Raw genomic sequence first — 25,650 nt, 5'->3', positions numbered from 1 at the left:
CTCAAAAGCGGTCTCTGATTGGACAGTTTAGAGGCGCTTCACAAGCTTGACCAATAATAGCACACTATGATGAGACTGAGGGCGGGACTTGAGAGAATGCAGCGAGTAAGATCAGATGGTCGTGTTTTCCACATTTGAGCTCGGATGGACTGACTGCGGCACAGCATGAAAACTTTTTCCTGTGGGGCGGTGATCCCTACGGATGAAATCCGCTAATTTTCTCAGACTTTTGCGCTGTAAAACCACAAAATATAAGAGCAGTTCGTTTATAGCAAACGGAGCTGTATAGTTAGTCTTAACACAGAAAAAAACATGAATGCTACAGTGTCCTTTTAATTTATTGCACAAACTTTGGTCTTTGTGACATCGGATCGGACAAAAAGTGGATAAATGTTTTCTTACATTTAGTCATAAAGGTAAGAATGTACAGATTTTGCATGCGGAAACTGAAATGCTTCATAAATTCAACTTAAAAACAGCATTCAGCATCACAATCTGATATATTTAGTAACTTTAGGTCTTAATTTTTTGTCATTTAACTTAAAGAAAAAAAAAAAACAGTTAAAATAGCATGTTTTTAGTATTCTGTATGCAGACCGTCATATCAATTGACTTCACACACACACACAAACAAAGTTTATTATTCATATTCAAAGCAAACTGAGATTTGCTTTCAACACTGTTGGGAAAACGCATGCAATAAAGCTGCTACTTTTGTTTGTTTGTTTTGTTCTCCTCTATATGTGGATGCAATGAATTGTTAACCCACATAAAGATGGTAGATTTGTGTTATTTAATTTGTAAATTCATTGTAAAGCCTTTTTTTATTTGTACTCAATTATTGATATTTGAAGGATCAGTCTGCTTAACAACATCAGTGTATGACAAGTCTATTTGATGCAATATGCGGTTACTACCAAACCCAGTTATTATCTAACATTTAATGTGCTTTTAATTTGTATCATTAATTAGTATGTCATGCAGTGCAATAGAAAGTTGGCCTTGGTGGTTCTAACAAAGATTAATTGTCATTTGGTTATTCTTTTATCATATCATAGGCTATTTACTGCAAAATACTCATTTAATCCAACAAAGTGTCTTTAGGGCATTTTTGTATTGCCACAGTGGGAATGCATAACTACTTTATTGAAAGTGGTAAGATGAGAGATTATTAATAAACCACTTATTCACGTTGACACTCGTAACCAGTTTTTGGCTGGTCCTTCAAAGCTAGCCTGCTGATCACAACCATGGCAAAAGTACAAAGGCAGTATTATATCCAGCTAAACGTGCCATCCAGATGTTAGCGATTCTGCCAGTCTACATCCTAGCCGTGGGCGTGGAGGTGGATTTTGGGGGGCCGACGTTTATTCTCAAGTTTATTAAAGCACCTCAGCTGAGACTTGAGACTCAACAAACTCTGAGAGCGAAGGCGGCTCTTGCTGGTCCGTAGTTAAATACCACAGTAGGTAGACTGTTTGCCATCTAGCGTCCTTAGAGAAGGACTTGGCATGGTTTTATTCCCTTCAAAGCTTTGTTTTCCTATTACTTTCCATGAAAGCTCCTCATTGTTTTTTACTCTCACAGGCTAAATGTGCCAATCTACGTGAAAGAATCAAGCGTAGCAAAGTACATTTTGGGACACCCAGGGGATTTAGGAGCAAGATTGGGAGATTTCACTGTGAATTCACTCGCTTTCTTCCAAAACCTCAGGTTATTGTTTTACTGGGATGGGGAACGAAGGATTGTTTTCCTTCCTCTTTCGTCCCAGATGGGAGATTTGGTGAGGACACAGTTCTCCTCTGTGTTTGGCAGATGGGAGGTCTTTTGTGGTTCAGTTTGATTGTGTAGTGGTGTTGTTTGTTTACTTAGTGTTTGATTTGCACCTTAATTTTCCCTAAGGAAGGAACAAGATTCAAAACACGAGATTTAAAAATATATCCCAATTCTGCCGTAGCTCAAATAAGAGAATACCAGAAAAAAAAAACTGTTCTTCTAAATAAATAAAAAAAAACCTAATTGAACTTTAGTATCAAAACCTGCATGCTATAAATAACATTTCTTAGTCGTGGACAATGGCTACAAATGAAAGTCTTTGATTAGAGAAAGCGTGAGGGGGGCTAGAAACGTCTTATCTCCTTCAGCGTTCAGTGCCCGGCTGCGTGGAATGTGTAACCTCAATGTTATCAGTTTCCATGGTGTAAAATCAAGGCCCAAGTCTTTGGATAACCACCTGCATTCCTTCAAGCCTAAAAATGCCTTAGTCACTAGCTAATCTTTTCACTATACAGTGGACCCAAAAACTGTCATCTTTTACTCACCCTGACACCGTTCCAAACCTGTATGACTTTCATTTGACTGTGGAACATAAAAGAAGATAATCTGAAGAATGTTTCAGCCGTTTTTGTCCATTATGGAAGTCAATAGAACCCAATCTTCCAAGCTCCAATAAGGATCAAATGGTAGCATGAAAGTAGATGACTATTTTATATGTTTTTGAAGCAACACGGTCACATTCTGTGAAGAACAGATCGAAATTTAGGGCTTTATTCACCCTTGAATCAAAACATTGATCAACCTCATTTAGCCTCCCATTTGATCACGTGATGTGAGGTTTGACGATACATTTCAGTCAGTTCATCATAAAAAATAATTGCGTCACTTTCAAGTCTGGATTCATTTTACACTACTTTTATACCCTTTGTGGACCTTGAAAGTTTTGGGTCAAGTTCACTTTCATAAACTGCCAAAAAAGATTAAAAATTGTTCAAAATATCTATCTAGCTCTATCTAGCTATCTGTGTTTCTTGGAGTGTTTTTACTCTTGGAACGGTTTCAACCGAGGCCTGCAACTACTTGTGGGAGAGTGCATAAATTGCTAGTAATTACATGTAGCATGGCAGCTAGCGCAAGCACAAGTAGAATAAAAGGTTCATCCAAAATAGCTCTGCAATAGTAACAGCACACCATCTTTCCACGAGAAATTAGCTCATTCTCTCTGGTTTTGGATAGACCTCGAATCTTGTATCATTTGTTTTTAATTTGATCCTTTCCTTGCAGACTTTAGGGTTTAGCCTCTGCCAAACGCTCTCTTGATTCTTAATAACCAAATGAAAGGTTTGTTAGACATATGCTATGTTAACTTCCCATTGGGAGGAATATTTGGGGGATATTTATTTTTCTATATTTGCTTTTGTGCAGCTTTTGAATCAGCCAAATCTTGAGTTTTTCCTGAGGAACATGTGAGTGCCCGTACTGCATCTAGAAATGCCATCCAAAGTTTAACTTTGGGTTAGTGGTTTGTTCAGCATTAAGTTTGAGCAATACTAAGTTTTGTTTGTCTTAGCAATCACTTTATTCTCTTGGTCTCAGACAAAGCATAAGAAAGACATGTTTGCCAAATGTTTTTAATAAACAAGTTAAAACTAAATATGTCGTTTATATTTACTCATAAAGTTGGCTAAGGAGTAGAGTGAAATTGGTGGAAAAACGTTGGGTACCTTACTTCATTGATTCCCGAGGGAAAATGCAGAAGCCTGAATCAGAAGTATGAGCAATGGTAGGAGGATATTACTCAGTTGGGTTCATTGAGATGGTTAGCCTTATAAAGAGAGACTTCACAAAACCAATGCTGGTGTAATTTATACCACCAAAAGTCACATTTCACCGTGCAAAAGTTTCCTACTGATGGTCTGAGTATAGATAAAAGATATAGAAATAAGTGGTTTATAGACATCAGGTCCTGAGAAGAGGTCCTGCACCACAAGGATACGCTGTTTTCATTCAAAGCGTAAGCGACGTCAAAAATGTATCCGTGTGGTGCGGCTGACACAGAACAACATACACAGTTTGCGTTCAGTGGATACTCTCCAAAATGGCGCTACACTGACATAAAGGAGACGAATTGTTGAATAAAGTCGTTATTTTTGTTTTCTTTCAAAAAGTATTCTCGTAGCTTCGTAAAGTTACAGTTGAACCCCCGATGTCACATTATTTTACCGATCTCCTTGCTACGTTTCTGGACGTTGGTCGTGTTAATTACATTGCTGTCTATAAGAGGGTCAGGGAGCTGCCAGAAAGCATCAAAAATATCTTAATTTGTGTTCCGAAGACGAACAAAGCTTTTATGGGTTTGGAACGACATGGGGGTAAGTGATTAATGACAAAATGTTCAGTTTGGGGTGGAGTAACCCTTTTCAGACATGCTTTTTGGGGACGTTAAATAATGGCATAAATAACAAGTAAATTGACTTCCACAAACTTTAGTAAATCACCTTGCATGATTTATTTACCCATAAATTTTGTGTCTGAAATGGAAACTCCTACAAATGCATATGTAATAAGATCAGCCGCAAAAATAACTGCCCATTCCCTTTCATCACTAATGTTTCACTGCTTGTTTTTAGTAAATCCAAACAGTAGTTTTTAATGCCAAAACAGGGTTTGTGTTAGTGCAAACTGTTAGTAAATCTGGCCCATAGTTATCATGTGGAATGATGTCATCATGAATTCAGAGATGGATGTAGCAAATGGACAGTCAGTTCCCAAATGCTTCATTGTGACTTCCACAAATGGTGCTTGATTCAGTGCTCGTTTTAGACTAAGTGATCACTTGCATGATGCGCAGATGATTGAATGGAGTGCTCATGGTGGGGCGGCAATCAAATTCAACAGTCTTTTCCTGATTAAGACCGGTGGCCTGAACAAAACAGTCCAAATGGCCAATGTAGCTCCAGTACTTCTCAATTTCCACACATGACTTGGACGTGCCTTGTGACGTTTATTTGCGCTTTCATGAAGACTGTAGGCCCGAGGTTGTGTTGCAAATAATGATTAATGTGTCACTTTGCCACTATTTTAAAGTGACATTGAACTTCTGTGGCTCTTTTAGTCTTAACAAGCATTGTGTTTTAGGTTCTTGGCTTTTTATTTTTTATTCTACTCATGCATTGTGTAAAAGACAACAAATACTATGGACTTGTGATCTGATTCTTAGAAGGTCAAACTTTAAATCTCACACGTTTTGATATTACATCTTGTACTATGTCTGATCGGACAACCTTGGTTCCCTTGTGTTTTTGGTTAATTCAGTCAAACATATATGCAGCAGACGTGAAGTCATCCGTTAACTGGGCTTCCTTGCTTCAGTGATCGCTCCTGGAAAAATGTCAGAATAGAGTCGGCTGCAGGCCACTTTTGCGTTAGTCAGAAAAGGACACATAAAATGGCCCCACTATGCATCTGACTATTGGCTACAGGACTCCATCTGTTGTCATAGACGCTAAAGGGTAGTAAAAATGAAGGACAAAATGCGTATCTGCTTACAGAAGGGCAAAATGGAGAGAAAATATGCCACGTGCAACAAACATCACATTTTTGACATTTGCTGAGGATCGCACTCCTAAAAAGAAATGTTGTGTGACAATGCCAAGTGGGAATTTTTTGCATAAATTTATGGGCAATTTAAAATGTGATTTGAACGTCCTTGCATTGGCAGCCATGGTTTCTGAAAGATTCCAAACCATGTATAAATCAAAAATGAGAAATTTGGCAAGAACTCCACATTGACTGCAGTAGCTATTTGGTTTTTTGTAATAAGCTCTCTTTTTTCCATTTTGGCTCAGACCGAAGAGCTCTTATAGGGGTTCCACCCCACCATATGTCTCCGCACTAAACCAGAGATATTCAGTGTACTCCCTCTTACAGGGTTGAAAAAAGCAATTGAGAAGACATCTTTTTGTTGGGTAGTTCTTGGAAATAATGGCTTGATTGTTTAAAGCAAAGTATTATTATATCGTGTGTGCAAACAATTGGGTTACTGTTGAAGAAATAGTAGAATGTGGCAATAGAAACGCCAAGGTCATGATTTGATTCCCAGGAAACATCCTGATAAAATGTATTATGATAAAAACTGCTGCTTTAGATGAATGCAGTTTCAATTTTAAGCTCAAAAAGTTGTTATTTTTAAGATGAATTATAAACGAATTATACTGTGAAAGATATCCAGAAATGCCTGTTTAAGAAAAAAAAAGTTTTACTATATCATCAGTTTTTATTTTTCAATTACGAAGGATCTTGAACTAAAGACTTCTGCTGAAAAAAACTTTGTAAGCTTTGTTTTAACAACCTGGTTTTTAGTCCCAAAAAGAGTTGTCCTTTGAGAACTGCACATTGTTTTTTATGAGTAATGCATAATTTTGTGTGCTTGCAGATTTTATTAGCCTAGGACGGGTGTAGTATTTCATTGAGAGAGGAGCTCTGTCTTGATGCTGTGGTCTTTGGCTGCTGCAGTGCTTTACTTTTCCAGCGCAGTGCCCCAAACAGTCAGTAAATCGTCCCTGTCCCTCTGCTGGAGCCAAAGCTCTATAAACATAATGAAGAAATTAAAAGAACACATTTGTTTTGATATTAGAACTTCTACAAAAAAATAGCATGAGTGGACGAAATAAAATTGTCTGGAATTTAATAAACAATAAAGGACACTATGCATAATCTTGTAATAACAGAATGTTAACAAAACCATTGTGGATAAAGATGTATCACAACTGTTTTTTTTTTAATATTAATAAGGTGGGTTAAATAACAAATTTTATTCGAAATTTGTATTGTATAGTGGAAAATATGCATGATGCGTTTTCATGCAAGCCAATCAATCAATACAAACAGTATATATATATATATGTATGTGTATGTGTGTGTGTGATTAAAGTGATTAAATAAGGCCAATATTATTGATAATGAGAAATAAAGTCACATTGATTTATGAAATCGCTACTATATACAGTCAAATTGTGAGCTAAAAATAAAACCAGGAATTACAAGAAAGTCACAATTACAAATAAAAAAAAATAAAAAATTTCACCTTAAAGTCAGGCTTCCATTAGTCCCTGGCCTTGTAAATGGACTCAAACCTATTTTGTGATTCTATGATTGTGCATCTCAGGTTACTATTCATTTAGAGGCAAGTAAAATGGGCTCTTATGAACTCATAACATGCATGTGGAAAGCTCTGTATATTCTGGTTGACTCTGCTGTGTTTTTGAATTCATTTGTTACTCATTTGTTTTACTCGTGTTTTTCTGATTGGTGAAGCTTGATTTATGTTAAATGACTTTGGATATCCCTCCCACTGTTTGCTTGGGTTAATTATTGCACTTTCTTCAGTAAATCTGCAAGTGGATCTTACACCAGTCTTGTGTTCACACTAAAAGCGAAGCAATTATTTGCATCGCGTTACTTGCTCTAGATTACTTTCGCATCACTTGTGTGAATAAAAATAATAAAAACATTTTCTGATACAACCGGACGTGACAATAAGCTCTTTGCTGATTGGCTTGCATGACAACGCATCATGCATATTTTACGCTAGCTGTTGAAGTTTTTCCACTTTCACAGAAAACACGATTGAGGCAAATCTCATAAATATTGAATTTGCTGTATTCACATCTTTGCATTGACTTTGTGTGCAATCTACTCGTTCAAATACTTAAATTCCCTTTTGGTGTGCACACACCATTAGACTCTTTTACATCAGTTTGTGTAATATTTTCTTTGCTGAGAGAATAAACTCAGATCTTGTGAATTTTCTCTACAAAGCTGAAAATTTGCTCAGGCGTGTGTGGTTGCCAGCCCTTCGTCCTAAAATTGTACCTGTTTGCAGAAGTGGGAGGAACATAATGTCAGGTCCAGCTGGTCTCACTGTATCCAGCAGGACGTCCACACTGCAGCCAACTGTTTTTCATGTCATCCTCCTCCTCTTCACACCCTCGGCACACCTCCACAAAAAGCACTGATTCATGGCCAATTCGTTTCTTGGAAAATATGCTATTTTGGGACCATGTGTGAGCTGTTGTTTCAAAGAGACTGAATAATTATTTAGACCGCAGTATCTTGTTTCTTTGTTAAATACAGAAGAAGAGCTGATTGTTCAACTAGTCAGAGATCTGAGGAAGGAAATGTGTCCATCTGGAAGCACAGAGGTCTCCTGCTAATAGCATAGTCATTTCCTTTTACAAAGCTTTCCTGATTATATTATAACACTTGTCTTTATTCCTAGACAGATGCATTTCAGATTGTAGTAAAGTTAATGCTTATTTGTTTAAGCTAAAAAGGTTAGAAATTTGTATATAGAAGTTGTTTTTTTTATGGCTTTCTAACCACAAATGCCACTTTGTAAACTCATTAAAAGTAAACATTCAGCTGAGAACAAAGAGACCGAACAAATCTTGTGGGAATAATAATAAAAAAACAATCTCGAAACTCCAGTCAACAAGGTGTCTTTGACTTAAAAATACAAATTTAAGCAAAAGACATTCAAAAACACAAGATCGAATTCATTTCAGATACCCACACTTATTAGTATGAGAATATCTGCTGAAGGCAGAGAGAAGTATATATCATTCCCAGGTGTTTCCTAACCCGTGTTGTGGTTGTTGCAGAGTTGCTGTGAGGGGGGTGACTGCTGTAGCACTGGACCCCTGGAGCAGGACAGTATGACATCACAGACCAGCAGCCCCAGATCCTCCAGAGATTGACCCAGGATGGAGCTGAAGGTGTGGGTCGACGGAGTTCAGCGTGTGGTCTGTGGGGTCACAGAGGCCACCACCTGCCAGGAAGTGGTCATCGCTCTGGCTCAAGCAATTGGTAGGTAGTGTCAATTTTAAGTTGCTCTCTTTAAAAAAAAAATGCATGGAAAAGTGTTGGAGAAGCTACTTTGAAACTGTAGTTTGTCAAGCTACAAAAATATTCACAAGTAATAGTTTAACTACGAATGAAAATTCATTAATTACTCACCCTTATGTCATTCAAAACTTGTATTTTGTATGACTTTAAGGAATAATTTACCCAAAAATGAAAATTACCCAATGATTTACTGTATATGACTTTCTTTCAGACGAATACAGTCAGAGTTAATATTAAAAAATATCCTGGCTCTTCCATGCTTTACAATGGCAATGAATGGGGTTAAGATTTTGAAATCCAAAAAAACTGTGTCCATCCATCATATCTATATTTACAACTTCATAAACCACAATCTCTAGCTTCCGCTAACTGTCTTACGTGCGTTCACGAGAGAGTGCTGTCCAAGCGGATGACGTGAGAACCAAGTTTTGTTTACAGATATTTTTCTTTACAAATCCTCGTTTTGTACTTCTAAGTTGTGACCGGTGTTTTGTTTTGCTCTCTCTTCTGCACTTACGTGTTCGTCACTTTTCACCGGAGCTTATGCTACGCCTACTTCCTACATCATCCCCTGGAACGCCACTCTCTCGTGAACATGTATGCAACATTTATCGGAAGCTAGCGATTATATTTTTCTTACACAAACACATCAATTCACTTCAGAAGACCTTTAGGGGTTGCGAACTGAGAAACCAAAATTCCCTTGATCTTTTGACAAATAAGAGGTGCTGTTCTATTAAAAACTAAATTATCGTACTATTAAAAACATCCTGTAAGTTTCAGAACTGAAAACTTTCGCGTTAGTTTAAAAATATCTTATATTGAAGCCACTCTGCCAAAACAACAGCTTGTGGAATGTACTACGTACTATGATGTAAAACAGTGTGGCTAAACGCCACCTCCACAGAAGATCAACGCCTGCCTGTACATCGCTGCCTCTTTAGCCCCACCCACCGAATTGTCCATGTAGTGTAAATAATGAGGGGCGAACGCAGATCTACGCAGAACCCAAATGATCGTTTGGTTTCTGTGCAGTGCCAAGTTATGGAAAAACTGTCTTTGCATTGCCTTCTGATCTGAACTCTGAACATTAAGAAAAAGTGGATTAACTTTATTTTTAATGAAATCCAGACCACGTCAGTAAGAACTCGGTCCTCTGTTCACTTCATTTTTACTGTGAATTCGTTTACAAACTAGGCAAAATTCGATGCCGGATTTTCAGAAAGATTATATTGGATCCGACTGTAAGTGAGTAACCATTTTCATTTTGTGATTACTATTGCTTTGTCTGTCATTACAGATGGTTTGATGTGTACTGAGTATTTATGCATTTTTAACCTAAATCACTGCATACACAATCATATCAGTGGGCATTTACTTCAGAGTCTTCAATCCGCTACACCTATTCAAACAGAGCGTTCTGATGAGGGAGGTTAAAAACAGGACAGAAAATAGCTTATTACTTCTGAATGATCTTTTTTGATATAAAACTCTTGATAACATTATAAGTGGACCTCAGTGAACAGTGTAAATAAAAAAAACAAATAACGTATACTACCAAAAAGCTCCCCAGCAGTGGTATGGAAGACTTAAATCATGGAAGCTATAGTTGCTAACACAGATGCCATCAATTGAGTAATGCTGAAACCATCTGGCATCGAGTTTGATTGAGTAATCATCATCCATTTCATAATTAAAAAGAAGATTAAGAGAGTTTGTTTTGGCTCGAGACTAGTTTAACAACTAGTCTAAAGACATCAGCCATATTTTAAGGAGTTTCAAGGAGAGGGCGCAAATAGTCTACAAAGCTGATTTCAGTTAATTACATCACCAGTGGGACCCAAAGCAATTTGTTTTTGATTCAAACCTGTCTTTGACGTCACCGTTTGATTCTATTTTCAGCTGCACTCAGACTGGTACAATCTATGGACCCCCTCTTGTATTAGTGAGAAATGCACTGGCGCAACCAAAGTGCCCGCTGACATGGAAAATCTGACTCATTCTACTGAAAGAAAAAACTCTTAAGAACACCTCAATCCACTTTGACATTTTTGAAAGTAAATTTGTATGTTTTTACTGGGGGAAGAATGGATTTAACAAATTACTGCTCGCTGTTTCAAATGTGTATCTTTAGATGAAGTGCACTAATTTTATGAATAAATATTGTGCCTTTGCCCTTAAGCAAATTATATGGTAGTGGAGAAGTACAGGAAATGATGGGCGGAAGAGGGTGGAATGGGATTGGGAAAAACATCCCTAATATATTTGTGTATTCACATAACAATGATATAAGTCATAACATGACACATTTAAACAAGAATTACACTGTTTTTTTCCCATTTAAAAGGGTTTAACAGAAATAAAGTAATACTACTTTGGGAAAGTATGTTTATAATGATGTACACTAACATGAGATTGTAAATCATACTGTTTTCATTTACAAATGTTTGCTTTTGCATGATGCTAAGCATAAGGTCAATTTTGCAACATATTAGTCAACAAAAAATTGTTGAGAGTACATACGAAGGGTTAATTCACCCCAAAATTAAAAATTCTGTCATTAATTATGCATCCTCATGTCATTCCAAACCCTTAAGACCTTCGTTCATCTTTGGAACACAAATTATGATGTTTTTAATGAAATCCGAAAGCTTTCTAGTTGCATAGACAGAAATGCAACTACCACATTCAAGGCCCAGAAATATAGTAAGGACAACGTTAAAATAATCCATGTGACATCAGTGGTTTCTTCTCTTCTGTGTCAGTCTTCGATGTGCGTTCACGAGAGTATCACAATAGATGTGTGTGGTGCTGTTGACATAGAACATCCATCTCTCTTCGTTCATTGTATATTCTGGTTCAAATAAGTAAGGCAGGGCAAAATATTAAAAAAAAAAATATTTCAACATGTCTGAAATCTTCAGACATGTTTACTTCAGACAAGTTTTATGTACAGTGTGCTGCATCTGCTTGTAAACAAGGAACAATGCATCCAGGTTCTACGTCAGAATCCAACTCCTGCATTAACAGCATGTCAAAGACTGACATGGAAGAGAAGAAATTAGGGATGCACCAAAATGAAAATTCTGGGGGAAACCAAAACTGAAAATTCTGGATGCACTTGGCCAAAAACCGAAACCAAAAATGCTTTGTAATGATTATTTATTACTTTATTAAATAATATAAAGTAATTTTGTAAGACTTTTTAATTTAACTCAATTTTTAATGATACTAAAAAAAAAAAAAAAAAAAAAAACAAGCCAATAAAATAACCACACTTTTACTGAAAGTAGCACAATAAAACTGGACAGAATTTATATAAATTTTGCTAACACTTTACAATAAGGTTCATTAGGTAACTTTAGATAACATGAACTAAGAATGAACAATAGTTCTTCAGCATTTATAATCTTAGTTATCAACATTTACTAATGCATTATTAAAAACAACAGTTGTGCATGTTAACAGTTAATGCACTCTGCTTTAACGTGAACTAACAGTGAACAACTGTATTAGCATTAAAGCTAACATTAAGAAAGATTAATAAACACTGTAAATGTATTGTTCATTGATCGTTCATGTTAGTTAATACATTAACTAATGGAACCTTATTGTAAAGTGTTACCTTAATATTAAATGTCAATATAATATTTTTATTCACTTCTATGTAACAGAATCAGATATAAGTTGTTTTTTTTTGGACTAATTCTCCAAATATTGTATAGTCCTAAGCTATTATTATCAGCATGTGAGCAGAGCATCACTGAAAGCATAATTGTACCAGCGTTGCCCAGTACAGCTGTACTACACCATGTTAAAGCACAGTAGCGCTACTGCAAACAGGAACAAGTTGAAATTTCCTGTCAGCGCGTTATTTTAGCAGACTTTGCTTTTTCGGTGAGCATGAGCAGTACACGAGCACATTTATGGAGCGGAATATTGAGCAGAGCGTAAACCCGCACAATGACGAGGAGAGTGAAACCCGCATGCTTAACACTGCCGGGCAAGCTGGGACGCGACATATTATTATATATATATTTTCGGCTCGTATTTTCGCCTGTTTTTATCTTTCGGTCGAAAAACGAAAATGGCATTTTTAGCCGATAATTTTCGGCAGACGAAAATTCAGTGCATCCCTAGAAGAAACTGTTGAATAAAGTCATTTTTGTTTTCTTTGTGAACATACTTGGTGTACTATCCCTTTGATATATTTGGCTTATTGGTCTTGTTCAGCACTATAATCCTTGTTCTTTTTTATAGGTCGCACAGGACGGTATACACTGATCGAAAAATGGAGGGACACTGAGCGACATCTCGTTCCTCATGAGAGTCCGGTGGCCTCCCTGAACACTTGGGGGCAGTATGCCGGTGACGTGCAGTTTATCCTTCACCGCACAGGTCCGTCTCTCAAGGAGTACCCCTCAACTGAACATCTGAATCCTCGGGGCCCAGAGCGTGGCTTGCATCGGCAGAGCCTTCCTTTGATGGCCAAGCTCCGAGCTCCAGGTGACCGTTCCCTCCGTCGGCGCGAGCCACGGCGCAAATCTCTGACCTTCACCGGTGTGCCCCGCAGTCTGAGGGACATCCTTAGTGGAGGGAGGCTCAGTGACAGTAGTGCCAAACAACGAGAGGTTTTAGTGAGAAGTGCTCACAATTCACCATCAATGTCCCCTCGGTTATCAGGCCACCGCGTGGAGGATCTTACCCAACTGGTGAGACTGCAGAGGGAGACTCTTTCGGTTCTAGACAGCAGGATAGAGGCGTACGAGGCAGAGCTTCGAATGCTGACTGAGAAAAGAGTTGGACTAGAGGACGACGAACTGTATGTGAAGATGATCGAGGAAGTTTCAAGGTTGGAAAAGCAGGTGCGAAGGAACAAGGTGGAGATTGAGGAAGACGAATTCTGGGCAACCGAGCTCGAGATCGAGCGAGAGAGTGAGAGGCAGCTGCAGGATCACCTCCAGGAGTTGAGCAGTCGGTTGCGCGGCTGTAAGGCGGATCTGGAACAGCGGCTGATGTCTCTGCAGGGTGTAGAGGCAGGCATAGAGGCTCAAAAGCAACATAAGGAGATCAAAGAGAGCCAGCAGGCCAGTGAGGGGGAAGTGAAGGCTAGACTTCAGAGAGTGAAAGCAGAACTCAAAGCTCAAGCTCAACACACGGCCCAGCTTGAAAACAGCTCAAGAGCAGTGGAGCGCTCACTGACTGAGTCATGCAAGAGACTGCAGGTACGTCAAATTTCACAAACAAAAACTTGAGGAATCCATATGAAATTTTAAAATTGAAGACTGCCGTGGTAATTAGTGGCCAGAGATTATTATTGAAGAGAGAAGCATTGCTTTTCACCACTATATGCTGTGTTGGCTGCAAAGAAGTCTACAATACCTGGATAAAACAATTAACTATTTCTGTTTATCTCAATACCAGTTGTTTGGGTGGTGCAGGATCCCCCAGAAGTACCTAGAAGTAAAGGCTAAAATACACTACAAAAACGTTGGCTCTAATTTGCAGTCTGGATAAGTTGACACTAGTTGCCAAAAGTTGACAAACGTCAGAGCCATTCTTCAGATTTTGGCCAGTTGGAGTTGACAGATTTCTCATAAAATTGCAGTGATCAATAGCTTCAGACCGTGATTCCATCAAGCTGAAGGATATCAAACATTTTTAATATATTAAGCTGATTTTTAAACACTTATTCATCATTTGGTACAATGTGATCTTTGTGAATTTTTTTTAGTGTATGATGTCCATTTTTCTTGTGTAATCATTTACAGAGTTGGCAAATGAATGAAGCCTAGTGTTAAAAAGTCGTGTAGTTTGACATCATGACATGTTGACAATGGTGATTAGCTGATTGCACCACAAGAATGTGCAAACGTTAGTCCTTCATTAGCGACTAGCCTTAGCTGTGATTTCAAAGGCAGCAGGGAGCATTTCCATTTCACGCTTTTAAGAGCCATCCAAAAATATCTGCATCTACCAGCAGGGAATAACTCGACCAGGCTAAACAGCCAAATCTTGACTCTGTGGTTTCACCCACAAGGCTTCTTAAGTAGTTAAACCAGCAAAATATTGGGAGGTTGACTAGCCTCAACAAATGGTGAGCAACATAGCTGGTTGAAATATACTTAACTAGACAAGTTCCAAACCAGCACTCACTAACAAAGAAATTCATGCTGGTTTTAGCTGCTCTTTTCTAAAACATTTCTCACTTGTGATTGTTGTAAATGCAAAAATGACGCATCTGTTTAGAATTGTGAGCTGATTTTGTGGAAGTACATTGGAACATTGTTACTGTTTATAGCCAGTTGTTATTGCATTGCTGCAGGCTGAATGCCAGTTGCAGTACTACGCAAACATTTCATTAGCACCTTCTCCACCCTGTTTCCACCAGGAGAGTCAGTATGAACTGGAGCAGCTTACCAAAGAGTTGAGGCAGGTAAACCTACAGCAGTTCATACAACAAACAGGCACCAAAGTCACGGTTCTGCCTGTGGAGCCTGGTGATGATGACTCCAGCAACACAACAGATTATAAAGGTATTGTTTTTACTGACAATATATCTAAAGCCCCAGGGATATGCTCCATACAATGTGGATTCTGTTAGGACTCGGCATGAATGAAAAGAAGACCTCAACCACACTAATAAGTTCATTTTACAAGTGTCATTAATGGCCAGCCCACATCTGTTTTTAATTTACTAGAGTGCCAAGTAAGTTTTCACTTACAGATCTAGCAAAAAAACACTGCAGGCCCTCGTAGGAGAGAGTTAAAAGCCTTTTCCTTAGTTAAAACATGTAAGGCTGCAGAGTTTTTGCATGCTCCTGCTTCATCGGTGCCGTGACATATTATAGTTGCAAAGATTGACTCAGCGGTCTTGCCTCTGTCATTTACTCTGTCGAGTACACAACTCTGTTATTTCTCTCCGATTTATTGACGTCAAGACTGGATGAAAAATAACACTGCAGTTGCAAGCCTTTTGTTTGTAGATGTCACTGATTCAAAGTGCTTTTTCTATTATTATTTATATTTCTAATTCAAAGTGCCACCTTGTGGTTAGAGTTGGTATTGTACGTGTTATTGGTCAAAGAGTTTACAATATCCATAGACTTGGCTAATTGGTTAATTAAAAGGCTAGTTTGAATATTAGCATACTGCATACTGAATGCAGCCTGAATCTGATCAAATAATGAGTCAAAATCACCGCTGATATTATTTTCAGATCATTCGTCACTAGAAATAAGTAAACTGCATTGCATTGTGGATTAAGCATTGTGCTCTGTTGTATTTGCATATTCTATGCATTCAGAAAATAGGCATTACATGCATTGTATCCATACTATATACCGCAGGAATAGTAGTATGGTGGTATGATATTCCAAATAAGCAACTGTTATTGGAATTAAGCAAAGATCTATGGAATTGGTCAAGACTACTCTAATTTTGTTTGTATTGTTAAGTTCTTAGCATACATATATATATAATGAGCTTTACAATGAGATATTAGACAAAGTTCTTTATATAAGTTGTTTTCTTTCATTCCCCAGACTTTGCTGCGTTAACTGGCTCATTGAAACGACCGGGTTTATCTCATCCAGTGGTCGGCAGCATCCATGGACTCCATAGTTCGATCACCTCAGGTTTAAATCCTGAGGGCATCTATGTTTAAGGACCACTTGGTAGACTTGACCATAAGTATGCTGATTTGTATAGTATAGTATCATTATTAGAAAGTGTATTAGAAAATGATAACTGTAACCTGTCACATTAAAAAAAAAAAAAAAAAAAAAGTAGATGAAGGATGAATTACTTTGGAAGCATAAATATATTTTTGTATTCTTATTTTAGCCTCTGAAAACATTTGTATGAATGTGCAACTTCCACATTTGTGTTTACTGTTAGTGGAGATCAATCTGACCTGTGATTTAGTTTTTTTTTTACATTTCATACTATGGTTGATTTATAATTTGTATAAGTGTTTTACTGTTGAGCCAAAGACAATCACTTATTTTAGTTGCAATATGTTACTGCATGACTGCAAAATATTGTACTCCTTGCTTTAATTTCGCCAATGTCATTATTGTTGAAATATGCATAAAATATAACTGATACTGCTTGAAAATGTACTTTTACTCTTAATGGAATAGTTCACCCAAAATGAAAATTTTCACGCTCATATTCTAAACATGACTTGGGAGATATATATATATATAAAACAAAAAAAAAAGTTTTAAAGGAATTTTCATTTTGGGTGAACTAGATCTTTAATATATTATATATAATTTGTTTCAATAGATGATATCATAGCTGTTTAGCTGAAAGTAGTGCCTTTCTGAAATTCAACCCAAGCCATGATAGGATCAACTTTAAGGATGGTGTAAGCATGCTGACTCTGTAAATTAGATTATATAAAATATATTATGACGTTTTATGCTCAGACTTTGCTCATGTGTTGTCTTCTAAATATGGCTGCATTTAATTTCAGTAGATTGGGAGTATTTAAACATGTTTTTAATTTTTTCTTAGTCATGTACTATAGTTTTCGTAAACAGAAAAAAACTTAATACAAACCCCTAAAACCAAATCTATGTATAGTACTGTGAATTACTATTAATCCCTAATCACCCTATATGGATGCTTCTTATTTTACAACATAACCCTTTTGAATAAAATATGCAAAGTCAAGTGTAACAGCAAGAGAACAGAATTGGCACCTGATTAAAATAAAGGTAAGCCACACTTGTGTGTCCAGCTTAGTGCGACTAACTGTGGGTGGACAAGTCCCTCATGTTGTGAAGGCCACCGTCCCACAGTATGTGGGGTTTAACTACAGCAAGTATGGGGCTGCAAGGAGCTCCAGCCAGACAAAACGCCTCGTCCACATCCACACCCCATTCCCGAAGAGTTTTCAGGGCAGATGCACAGACATTTCTAGAGCCCCACGAGGTTAAGAGACAGGTACAGAGAGGGCTGTTCTCTTGCCCAAACCTCCTCCTCATCTGACCGATCAAAACGGCAAACTCCTTCATGCAGATCTGGTAACATAAGACTAGGTTAATATGACTATTGTAGCTTAAAAAAAAAAGATTGTTGCATAAGTACAAAGTTTCATAATTTACCTTTGCTGCTTTGAATGTCTCTACTTGGGTTTCACTGAATCCAAAATCTGAAAGACTATCAAGTGAATCCTCAGAGAAACCGATAACATCACCTGAGAAAATGACCTTTAGCTGATTGAGGACATGATCATCAGCCTGATCATACAGCACAGCAGCTGGGATTCCTAAACTCAACAAAATGTGCAAACATAAAATAATGTGTACTAATGCATTTTTTTTTTTTTTAAATCATGTATTAAAAATAAATATTTTAAAATGACTCATTAAATGTTCAGGAAGTGATCTACCTGTATGCAGAGCTTCATAGACATCATCCCTTTCAGTAGAGAGGAACAGCTTGACTTTGTTGGACTGAAGAGTATTTATGAGTTCTTCCTTTTTGCAAAAGAAAAATTTGCCAATTTCTAGACCTAGTGATGGAATAAAATAAGCAAATGTAAATAAAATAAGCATATCATACTTAATAAGAATTGAATAAAAATTAAGCATTTAAGAATAAATATCCAATGTTTATTATTATTGTGAGACACAAATATGTTTTGATAAATTATCCAACAAAATTTTACACATTCTGTCAAAACCTTTCGTATTTTATAGCTAATGTTTAATTTTATATAACATTTAATTTAAAAAAAAAATATTAAATACTAAACTTTTAAAATACAAATTAGGAGCACCTTCTTTAAACACTTGGAGAGAGAGAGAGAAATTAGTCCCTATTCTATATCTATGCAAGTGCTGTATTAAAATGGCCAAAGTAAACTTACCGTAATGCTTTACACTCTCAACTATCTTCATTTTGATTTCTTCTGAACACTCCTTTGCAATGAGGATCACTTCAAAAAGCAAACATTCGGCCTTGTTCTGTTCCACAAGTCTCTCATTCACTGTTTGCACAGCCTACATTCACAGCAAGCATTTTAATAATCCATAAACTTCCTCTGAAATAGGCCATGCAGCACATCTAATAACCTGGCCTGTCCTACCTTAATAAAAATGAATGCTCTGCCTTTGGGAAGAACATCTGTGTTTGTAGACGCTGAGATTGAGTCCAAGTCAAATAAGTCATTATATTGCAGCGCAATCATAAGAGGACCTGTGTGATTCTGCATAGACAGTAAATCGAGCACTTTATTAAGTTTCGTTAGTTACAGGAGTTATTCACTAGAAGACAGTGTAGTAACTTTTGATTTTACCTTTTTAGCTTCCATTCTCTTCAAATTATCCCTCTTTTACCTGCATAAACAGACGCGGAAGTGAAGAAAACACGGCGAGCGGTTACTTCAACGAACACACAACAAACCTGCGCGTGTTTTTCATGATATGGACACTCCTAAAAGACATATGATGTAATAAAAACTGAAATATGAGTAGCTATATACTCCCCGCCTGCTTCACGCTGCATTACACAGTGCTGCTGTCAGCATTCACCGCCACCCTGCGCTCCGGAGAGGCACAACAACATGCGAGTGTTGACAATTTAGCTATTTTGCAGCTAGATTAGCGACTTTTTCCCCCTTTTTGAGACTTTTTTCAAAAGTTTAGGGACAAATATAGCAATTGCTTGGATAAACCTTATCTAAATTTCCATTCATCTTTATATAGATTAGTAAATTTGCTAGTGACATTTAGCTAGTAGTTTTAGCTACTTTCAATTGAAAGCAGTTTTCACGTGCTATTGGAAATATCCTGTTGTTTCCCACTTATGAAGTCGTGATTGTGGTATTCAAGTGCTTTAATAAACATTCACCGCGCTATACATGCAGTTCGCTGACAATTTCAGTCAAATACATGCTTATAAAACATACAACATGCTTTGCATCATTGTTCATATCTAGCTTATAAATACAGTACTTTAGCGACAAGACAAAGGGATGTAGTTGTTGTGAGAACAGCATTGACAGCAGCAATGGTTGTCCGTATTTAAAGTTTATGACTCGGAAACTCTGGTATCAAAATTATTTCTGAATTTCCCAGTAATAAATACGACTTGAGAAGTCGTTCACGTCCAATTTCCGACTAAGAAACTTGTATTTACAATAATTCCGATAGTAGATGAAGGCAGCATAACTATTGCTAGTTTGTGTTTTTATTAGTGCTGTCAAATGATTAATCGCTATTAATCACATTCAAAATAAAAGTGTGTTTACATAATATATGGGTGTGTACTGTGTTATTATGTATATAAAGACAAACACATACAGCATATATTTTGATATTTACATGTAGTGCACAGCATAAATGAGTACACCCCCTCTAAAATGTAACAAATTCAGCAATTACTCTTTACTTAGATGACATGTTAGGGTTCTTTGGAGATATATAATGTTCCAACAAGCCTGCTTGTCAAAATTATTCAGCAAAGTAAGATTTCCTTATCAAAGTGATCAAATGTTGTGTTGCAAAAATTAGTACACCCTCCTGAAAATTACAAAAAAAAAAAAAAAAAGTTTAGGTTTAGGTATAGGTTTAAGGCTATTATTGATCAACAGGTACACTGCCCTCCAAAAGTTTGGAAATGCCCAAGAAAAGTGGGGTTTTGGACAATATTGGCATGAATCCTTTTTAATTTGTGATAATTTTGCACTGATAAGGGACAACACAAACTACAGAAACATATTTTATTGCTAAACAGATTATACATAGAAAAAACGTAACTTTTCGATTCATAAAAATATCCACCATTAGCAGCTTTTACAGCTCTGCATAATCTGGGCATCCGAGCTGTCAGTTTATTCAAACATTGACTTTGAATTGGCAATCAATTGTTGAAGCTACAGTATTAAGGTGTGCTGACCCAAAAATCTCTTAAAAACCTGGGCCAAGTTTAAACCAGTAACCAGGCATCACAGCTGGCAAAGGGGCATGGCTGACTTTGACGTGTATATATTGCCATTATTATGTTTTTCATATGATAATGGTCTTCAATGATAATGTCAAGTTACTTTAATGTATTTGCACCAAAAAATGATAAGGATTTATGCTGATATCGTCCAAAACCACACTTTGCCAGGGGTGTTTCCAAACTTTTGGAGGGTAGTGTAAGTATATTGAACCAAAACTTTTAAAGACAAGTAATTTCCTGAAAATTAAAAGTGTAATATAGCCCACTGAATCACACTCAGACTTAATGCTGGCAGCAGTGGAACCACTTGGGAGAGAACTGCCAGTTGACCTATTTCTTAGTATAAAAGAGGACATTGTTATAAGAGGAATATCACATTATTGTTTTAAGTGTGAAAATATAGCAGAAGTAGCACCGCCATTCAAAAACAATGAACTTGTGACAAGGCTCCTGAAATAATCAGGTCTTCACTTTAAGTTTTCATTTAGTGATGAGTGATTTTTTTGCTTGAAAAAGAGCTTAAGGTACAACTTAAGATACAAGGAAATTATCAGTAACATCATCACTTTGAGGTACGATATCTATATTGGTAAGATCAATTCCATGCGATATAATTAAATCTAGCGTATGATTAAAACGATGAGTGGGCCCGGTGACGTTTTGCTTGACTCCAAAAGAGTTTATTAGGTCAGTAAACGCAAGTCCTAACGCATCATATGTATTATCAACGTGAATGTTAAAATCTCAGACAATTAGCACTTTATCATCATTAACTAATAGATCTGAGAGGAAATCTGCAAATTCTTTAAGGAAATCTGTATATGGCCCTGGCGGTCTATACACAGTAGCCAGAGCAAGAGATAGGAGAGATTTATTTTGCATATCTAACAGTGTAACATTAAGCATAAGTATTTCGAATGAGTTAAACCTCCTGTATCCTGTTTTCTGAGTAACGATGGGAATATCACTATATATTGTTGCAACACCGCCGCCACGACCAGTCTGACGGGGCTCATGTTTATAACAGTAGCTTGGTTGAGTAGACTCATTTAGACCAAAATATTCATTTGGTTTCAGCCAGGTTTCAGTCAGGCAGAGCACATCAAAATTATTATCTGTGATAATTTCATTTACAATAACTGCTTTGGGTGCGAGTGATCTAATATTTAGGAGCCCAAGCTTTAAAAATAGTTTTTGTTCATTTATTTGACGTTTTTCTGGTTTAATCACGATCAGATTTTTTCTAGAGTCTGCATTAAATTTATATTTTTACCTCGCTATTCGGGGAACAGACCCAGTCTGTATAGATTGGACAACGCAAGTACTTCTATCTTTTAAGTGGGTAGAACAAAAGTCATCATAGCAGTTATTTGAGAATTGGCTTACTAGTCAGATGGAGCGTAGCGTCCTGGAGATGTTGTCCGACAGGAGTTGCGCTCCGACTCTGCTGGGGTGCAGGCCATCAGCACGGAAAAGCCTAGGACGCTCCCAGAAAAGATTCCAATTATTAACAAAGAGCAGTTTCTGTTCTTTACACCATGACAATAACCATTAGTTTTAAAGCAAAAAGTCTACTGAACCTTTCGTGTCCTCGTCAATGCGTGGGAAGCGGTCCTGACACGATGATCGTCGTAGCGGGCGATGTACTGCGTACCGTCTTGATCAGGCTCCTGAAGTCCCTCTTCAGTGTCTCCGTCTGCCACAGCTTGGTGTCGTCAACCCCCGCGTACAGCACCGATGCTCTCATCGCCCTTCAGGATCGCAGGTATCTGCGCAGAAACATCGAGAACACGAGCACTGAGGAAACAGTGAGTGTGCACTTTACCTTCAGCTAACGTAGCACGGACGTGCCGGATAATGGAGTCTCCGACGATCACAGCGTCGTGCTCCGTCTCGCGGAGGGGAGCGAAGCGGTTCTGGGTGGAGATCTAGAAGACCGGAGGCCGCAGAGCGGGAGAGGTCGTCACCCGGACCTGTCTTCCGCTGCTGGTGCACCCAGGGTCCGAGGCGTCCCGGCGCCAGAGTGAAGGACATCTGGGAAGATCGCGTCCTGGGTGCACAGGGTCTGAAACACACTGAGTAGAGGTGGAGGGAGTGTTAGCAGCGTGCTGTATACTTACCCCGGACTTGTGAGCATCAGCCCGGGATGTTTCCAGCGTGGCTCTCCGCTCTCTCAGCTGGGCCTGCTTCTCCACCAGGTCGCGGATCTGCTTCTCCACGGCCTCCAGCTCCAGCTGCACCGAATGCAGCTCGAATGTGTCCTCACCTGCACTCAAAGGTAGACACAAATCCACCAGTTAAGCAAGTAACAGTGAAACAATGGTAATGTGTGTGAATAGAGTATTAGCAATTTAAGTGAGATTAGCGGCAGCCACGCTGCCGATGCTAATGGACTATAAGCTAATAGCAGACTCGAGAAATCAAAATAAAACTAGTGTTAACAAGGCGCTCTGATTGGTTTTGTTTTAGAATGCTATAGGGGATATATTCACATGTTATAGAAACAAAAATATTTTTAAGATAGAAAATAGACGATAAAGAATCAACTTGATGGAGCTCAAACTCAAAGCACGCAGTCACAAATCAGCGCATGCGTATGTTATGATTTAGAGTTTGTAGAGCGATTCACGAATAGAACCTCCCTTCTAGCGTCGCACATTCTCTCTGTATTTATAACTTCAAATGCACTACTTGCCTCTAGGGCTCTTAGTGCCTTAGAGAATGCATTTTGTCCCCCCCGGACTGTGCACATCTCTCAATCTATAGATCTCTCCCTCTCCCGCACTCCCTCCGCTTACAGACAGTCCTTAACCAGAAACCAAACAAATAGAACTCAGAGGTCCTACTTTAAACTGATTAACCAACACACTTGTCTTTCTTTGCCCACATTCTCTTTATCATCACAGCACTTATTTTAGCCTTCAGTTTAAACTTTTAAAATGATATAAAATTGAATTAAAATTAATTTAAAACATTTAAGAATAGAAAATGATTATCATAGCAATAAAAACAAGGAATAATAATCACAACAATAAAAACAAGGAAAATTATATAAAATGAAAGTACAGTGCAATCACTTCGGACGTAGCACAGTGCTCATTCAACAAATGCACAGCTAAACAGATGAGTTTTGAGTCTGGATTTAAATGTGGCTAATGTTTTAGCACATCTGATCTCTCCTGGAAGCTGGTTCCAACTGTGGGCGGTATAATAGCTAAAAGCGGACTCCACTTGTTTTGTGTGAACCCTCTGTATTTCTAACTGACTCGATCCTAATGATCTGAGTGGTCTGTTAGGTTTATATTCAGTGAGCATATCTGCAATGTATTTGGGTCCTAGGCCATTTAGTGATTTACAAACGAGTAAAAGAACTTTAAAATCAATCCTAAATGTAACTGGAAGCCAGTGTAAGGACCTGTGGACTGGTGTGATATGCTCAGATTTCAGAATCCTGGCAGCAGCGTTCTGGATGAGCTACAGCTGTGTAATGGTCTTCTTTGGAAGGCCTGTGAGGAGACCATTACAGTAATCCACCCTGCTGGTGATAAAGGCATGAACAAGTTTCTCCAAATCTTGACTGGAAACAAAACATCTAATTCTTGCAATGCTTTTGAGATGATAGTATTTAGTTACTGCTTTGACATGACTACTAAAACTAAGGTCTGTCTCCAGAATCACCCCAAGATTTTTTACTTGATTTTTAGTTGTTTTACCCCAAGAGTCAAGGTATGCATTCACCTTGAGAACTTCATCTTTGTTTCCAAATGTAATGACTTCAGTTTTCTCCTTGTTTAACTGAAGAAAATTTTGGCACATCCAACTGTTCATCAGTGCATTTGTAGGGGGAGTCAATGGGGCTGCAGTCATTTGAAGATAAGGCTAGGTAAATCTGGGTATCATCAGCATAGCTGTGATAGGCAATTTGGTTCTTCCTCATTATCTGACTTAGTGGGAGCATATACAAGCTAAACAAGAGCGGTGCAAGAGTTGAGCCTTGTGGGACTCCACATGTCATAGAAGGGAGAGGTTATTATGTGAGTATAGGACGTCCAAGTAGGACCTGAACCATTTGAGTACCATCCCAGAAAGCCCGACCCAGTTTTCCAGTCTCTCTAGAAGTATGGTATGATCGACAGTGTCAAATGCAGCACTAAGATCTATAAGCACTGATATTTTGCCAGAATCAGAATTAAAGCGAATATCATTTATTATCTTAACGAGTGCTGTCTCTGTGCTGTGATGCGCTCGGAAACCAGATTGAAAATTGTCCAGATATCCATTTGAGTTTAAGTAGTTGTTCAGCTGATTAAAAACTACCTTTTCAATAATCTTACAGTACTTATGAAAGAAGATTTGATATTGGTCTATAGTTGCTCAATATGGTGTTATCAAGATTTTTCAGAAGAGGCTTAACAACAGCAGTTTTCATGGAGTTTGGAAAAGTCCCAGAAAGAAGTGAGGCGTTCACCACTTTTAAGAGATCTGCTTCCAAACAGTTAAACATACTTTTGAAAAAAGATGTGGGAAGTGTGTCAAGATAGCAGGTTGACGATTTAAGGTGATGTACTATTTGTTCCAATATTTTGCTACCAATTGCTTCAAAAACAGACATATTTACTTATTTTTGAAATTGCGGTCGAACCTGTGTGACCTCTGCATAAGTTGAGGATGTACCAATCGCCTTAGAACGATAAATAAATAAATTGTCTTCAAGATGACTTTGCACAGTATCAGGTTACCATTAATATTTAAACAGTAGTGTGGCAAGACTGGTTTCTGTTGTAATTTCCAGTCATGTTTGTATGTTTTCACTGCTCATCAAAGCAGAACATATTTCAGGAGCAAGAAGGAAGCTGTTCATACATTGACTTCTATCAACACTAAATCAGTTATGATCTTTAGCTCTTCCTTAAGAATGCATTTGAATATTTCATATCTGACTGTTTGTGTTTCTTCCTCCACACCAGTTGAACATTACATGAGGTGTTAACCTAGTCCTGTAAGAGC

The 25,650-nt window shown here is 37.8% G+C and overlaps 2 protein-coding genes across 2 annotated transcripts; one reads left to right on the top strand and one right to left on the bottom strand.

The window, feature by feature from the left end:
* The first annotated feature begins 130 nt into the window (after nt 1–130).
* rassf8a (Ras association domain family member 8a) lies at nt 131–17,115 on the top strand. The gene is made up of 5 exons (XM_079414807.1): nt 131–416; nt 8,439–8,643; nt 12,943–13,907; nt 15,074–15,218; nt 16,227–17,115. The coding sequence occupies exons 2-5, from the start codon at nt 8,541–8,543 to the stop codon at nt 16,346–16,348; spliced, it is 1,335 nt and encodes a 444-aa protein (XP_079270933.1). The 5' UTR covers nt 131–416; nt 8,439–8,540; the 3' UTR covers nt 16,349–17,115.
* Nucleotides 15,940–19,238, bottom strand: LOC306868562 (cytosolic 5'-nucleotidase 1B). Its single transcript, XM_079414808.1, has 6 exons — nt 18,995–19,238; nt 18,785–18,904; nt 18,566–18,698; nt 18,086–18,208; nt 17,799–17,962; nt 15,940–17,714 (listed from the first exon to the last, which is right to left on the bottom strand). The coding sequence occupies exons 1-6, from the start codon at nt 19,007–19,009 to the stop codon at nt 17,442–17,444; spliced, it is 828 nt and encodes a 275-aa protein (XP_079270934.1). The 5' UTR covers nt 19,010–19,238; the 3' UTR covers nt 15,940–17,441.
* Nucleotides 19,239–25,650: the final 6,412 nt, after the last annotated feature.

This window comes from Barbus barbus, assembly GCF_936440315.1.
Source record: "Barbus barbus genome assembly, chromosome: 50".
NCBI lineage: Eukaryota > Metazoa > Chordata > Actinopteri > Cypriniformes > Cyprinidae > Barbus > Barbus barbus.
Note: the sequence above shows the minus strand (reverse complement) of the source record. Positions and strands in the feature narration are given on the sequence as shown.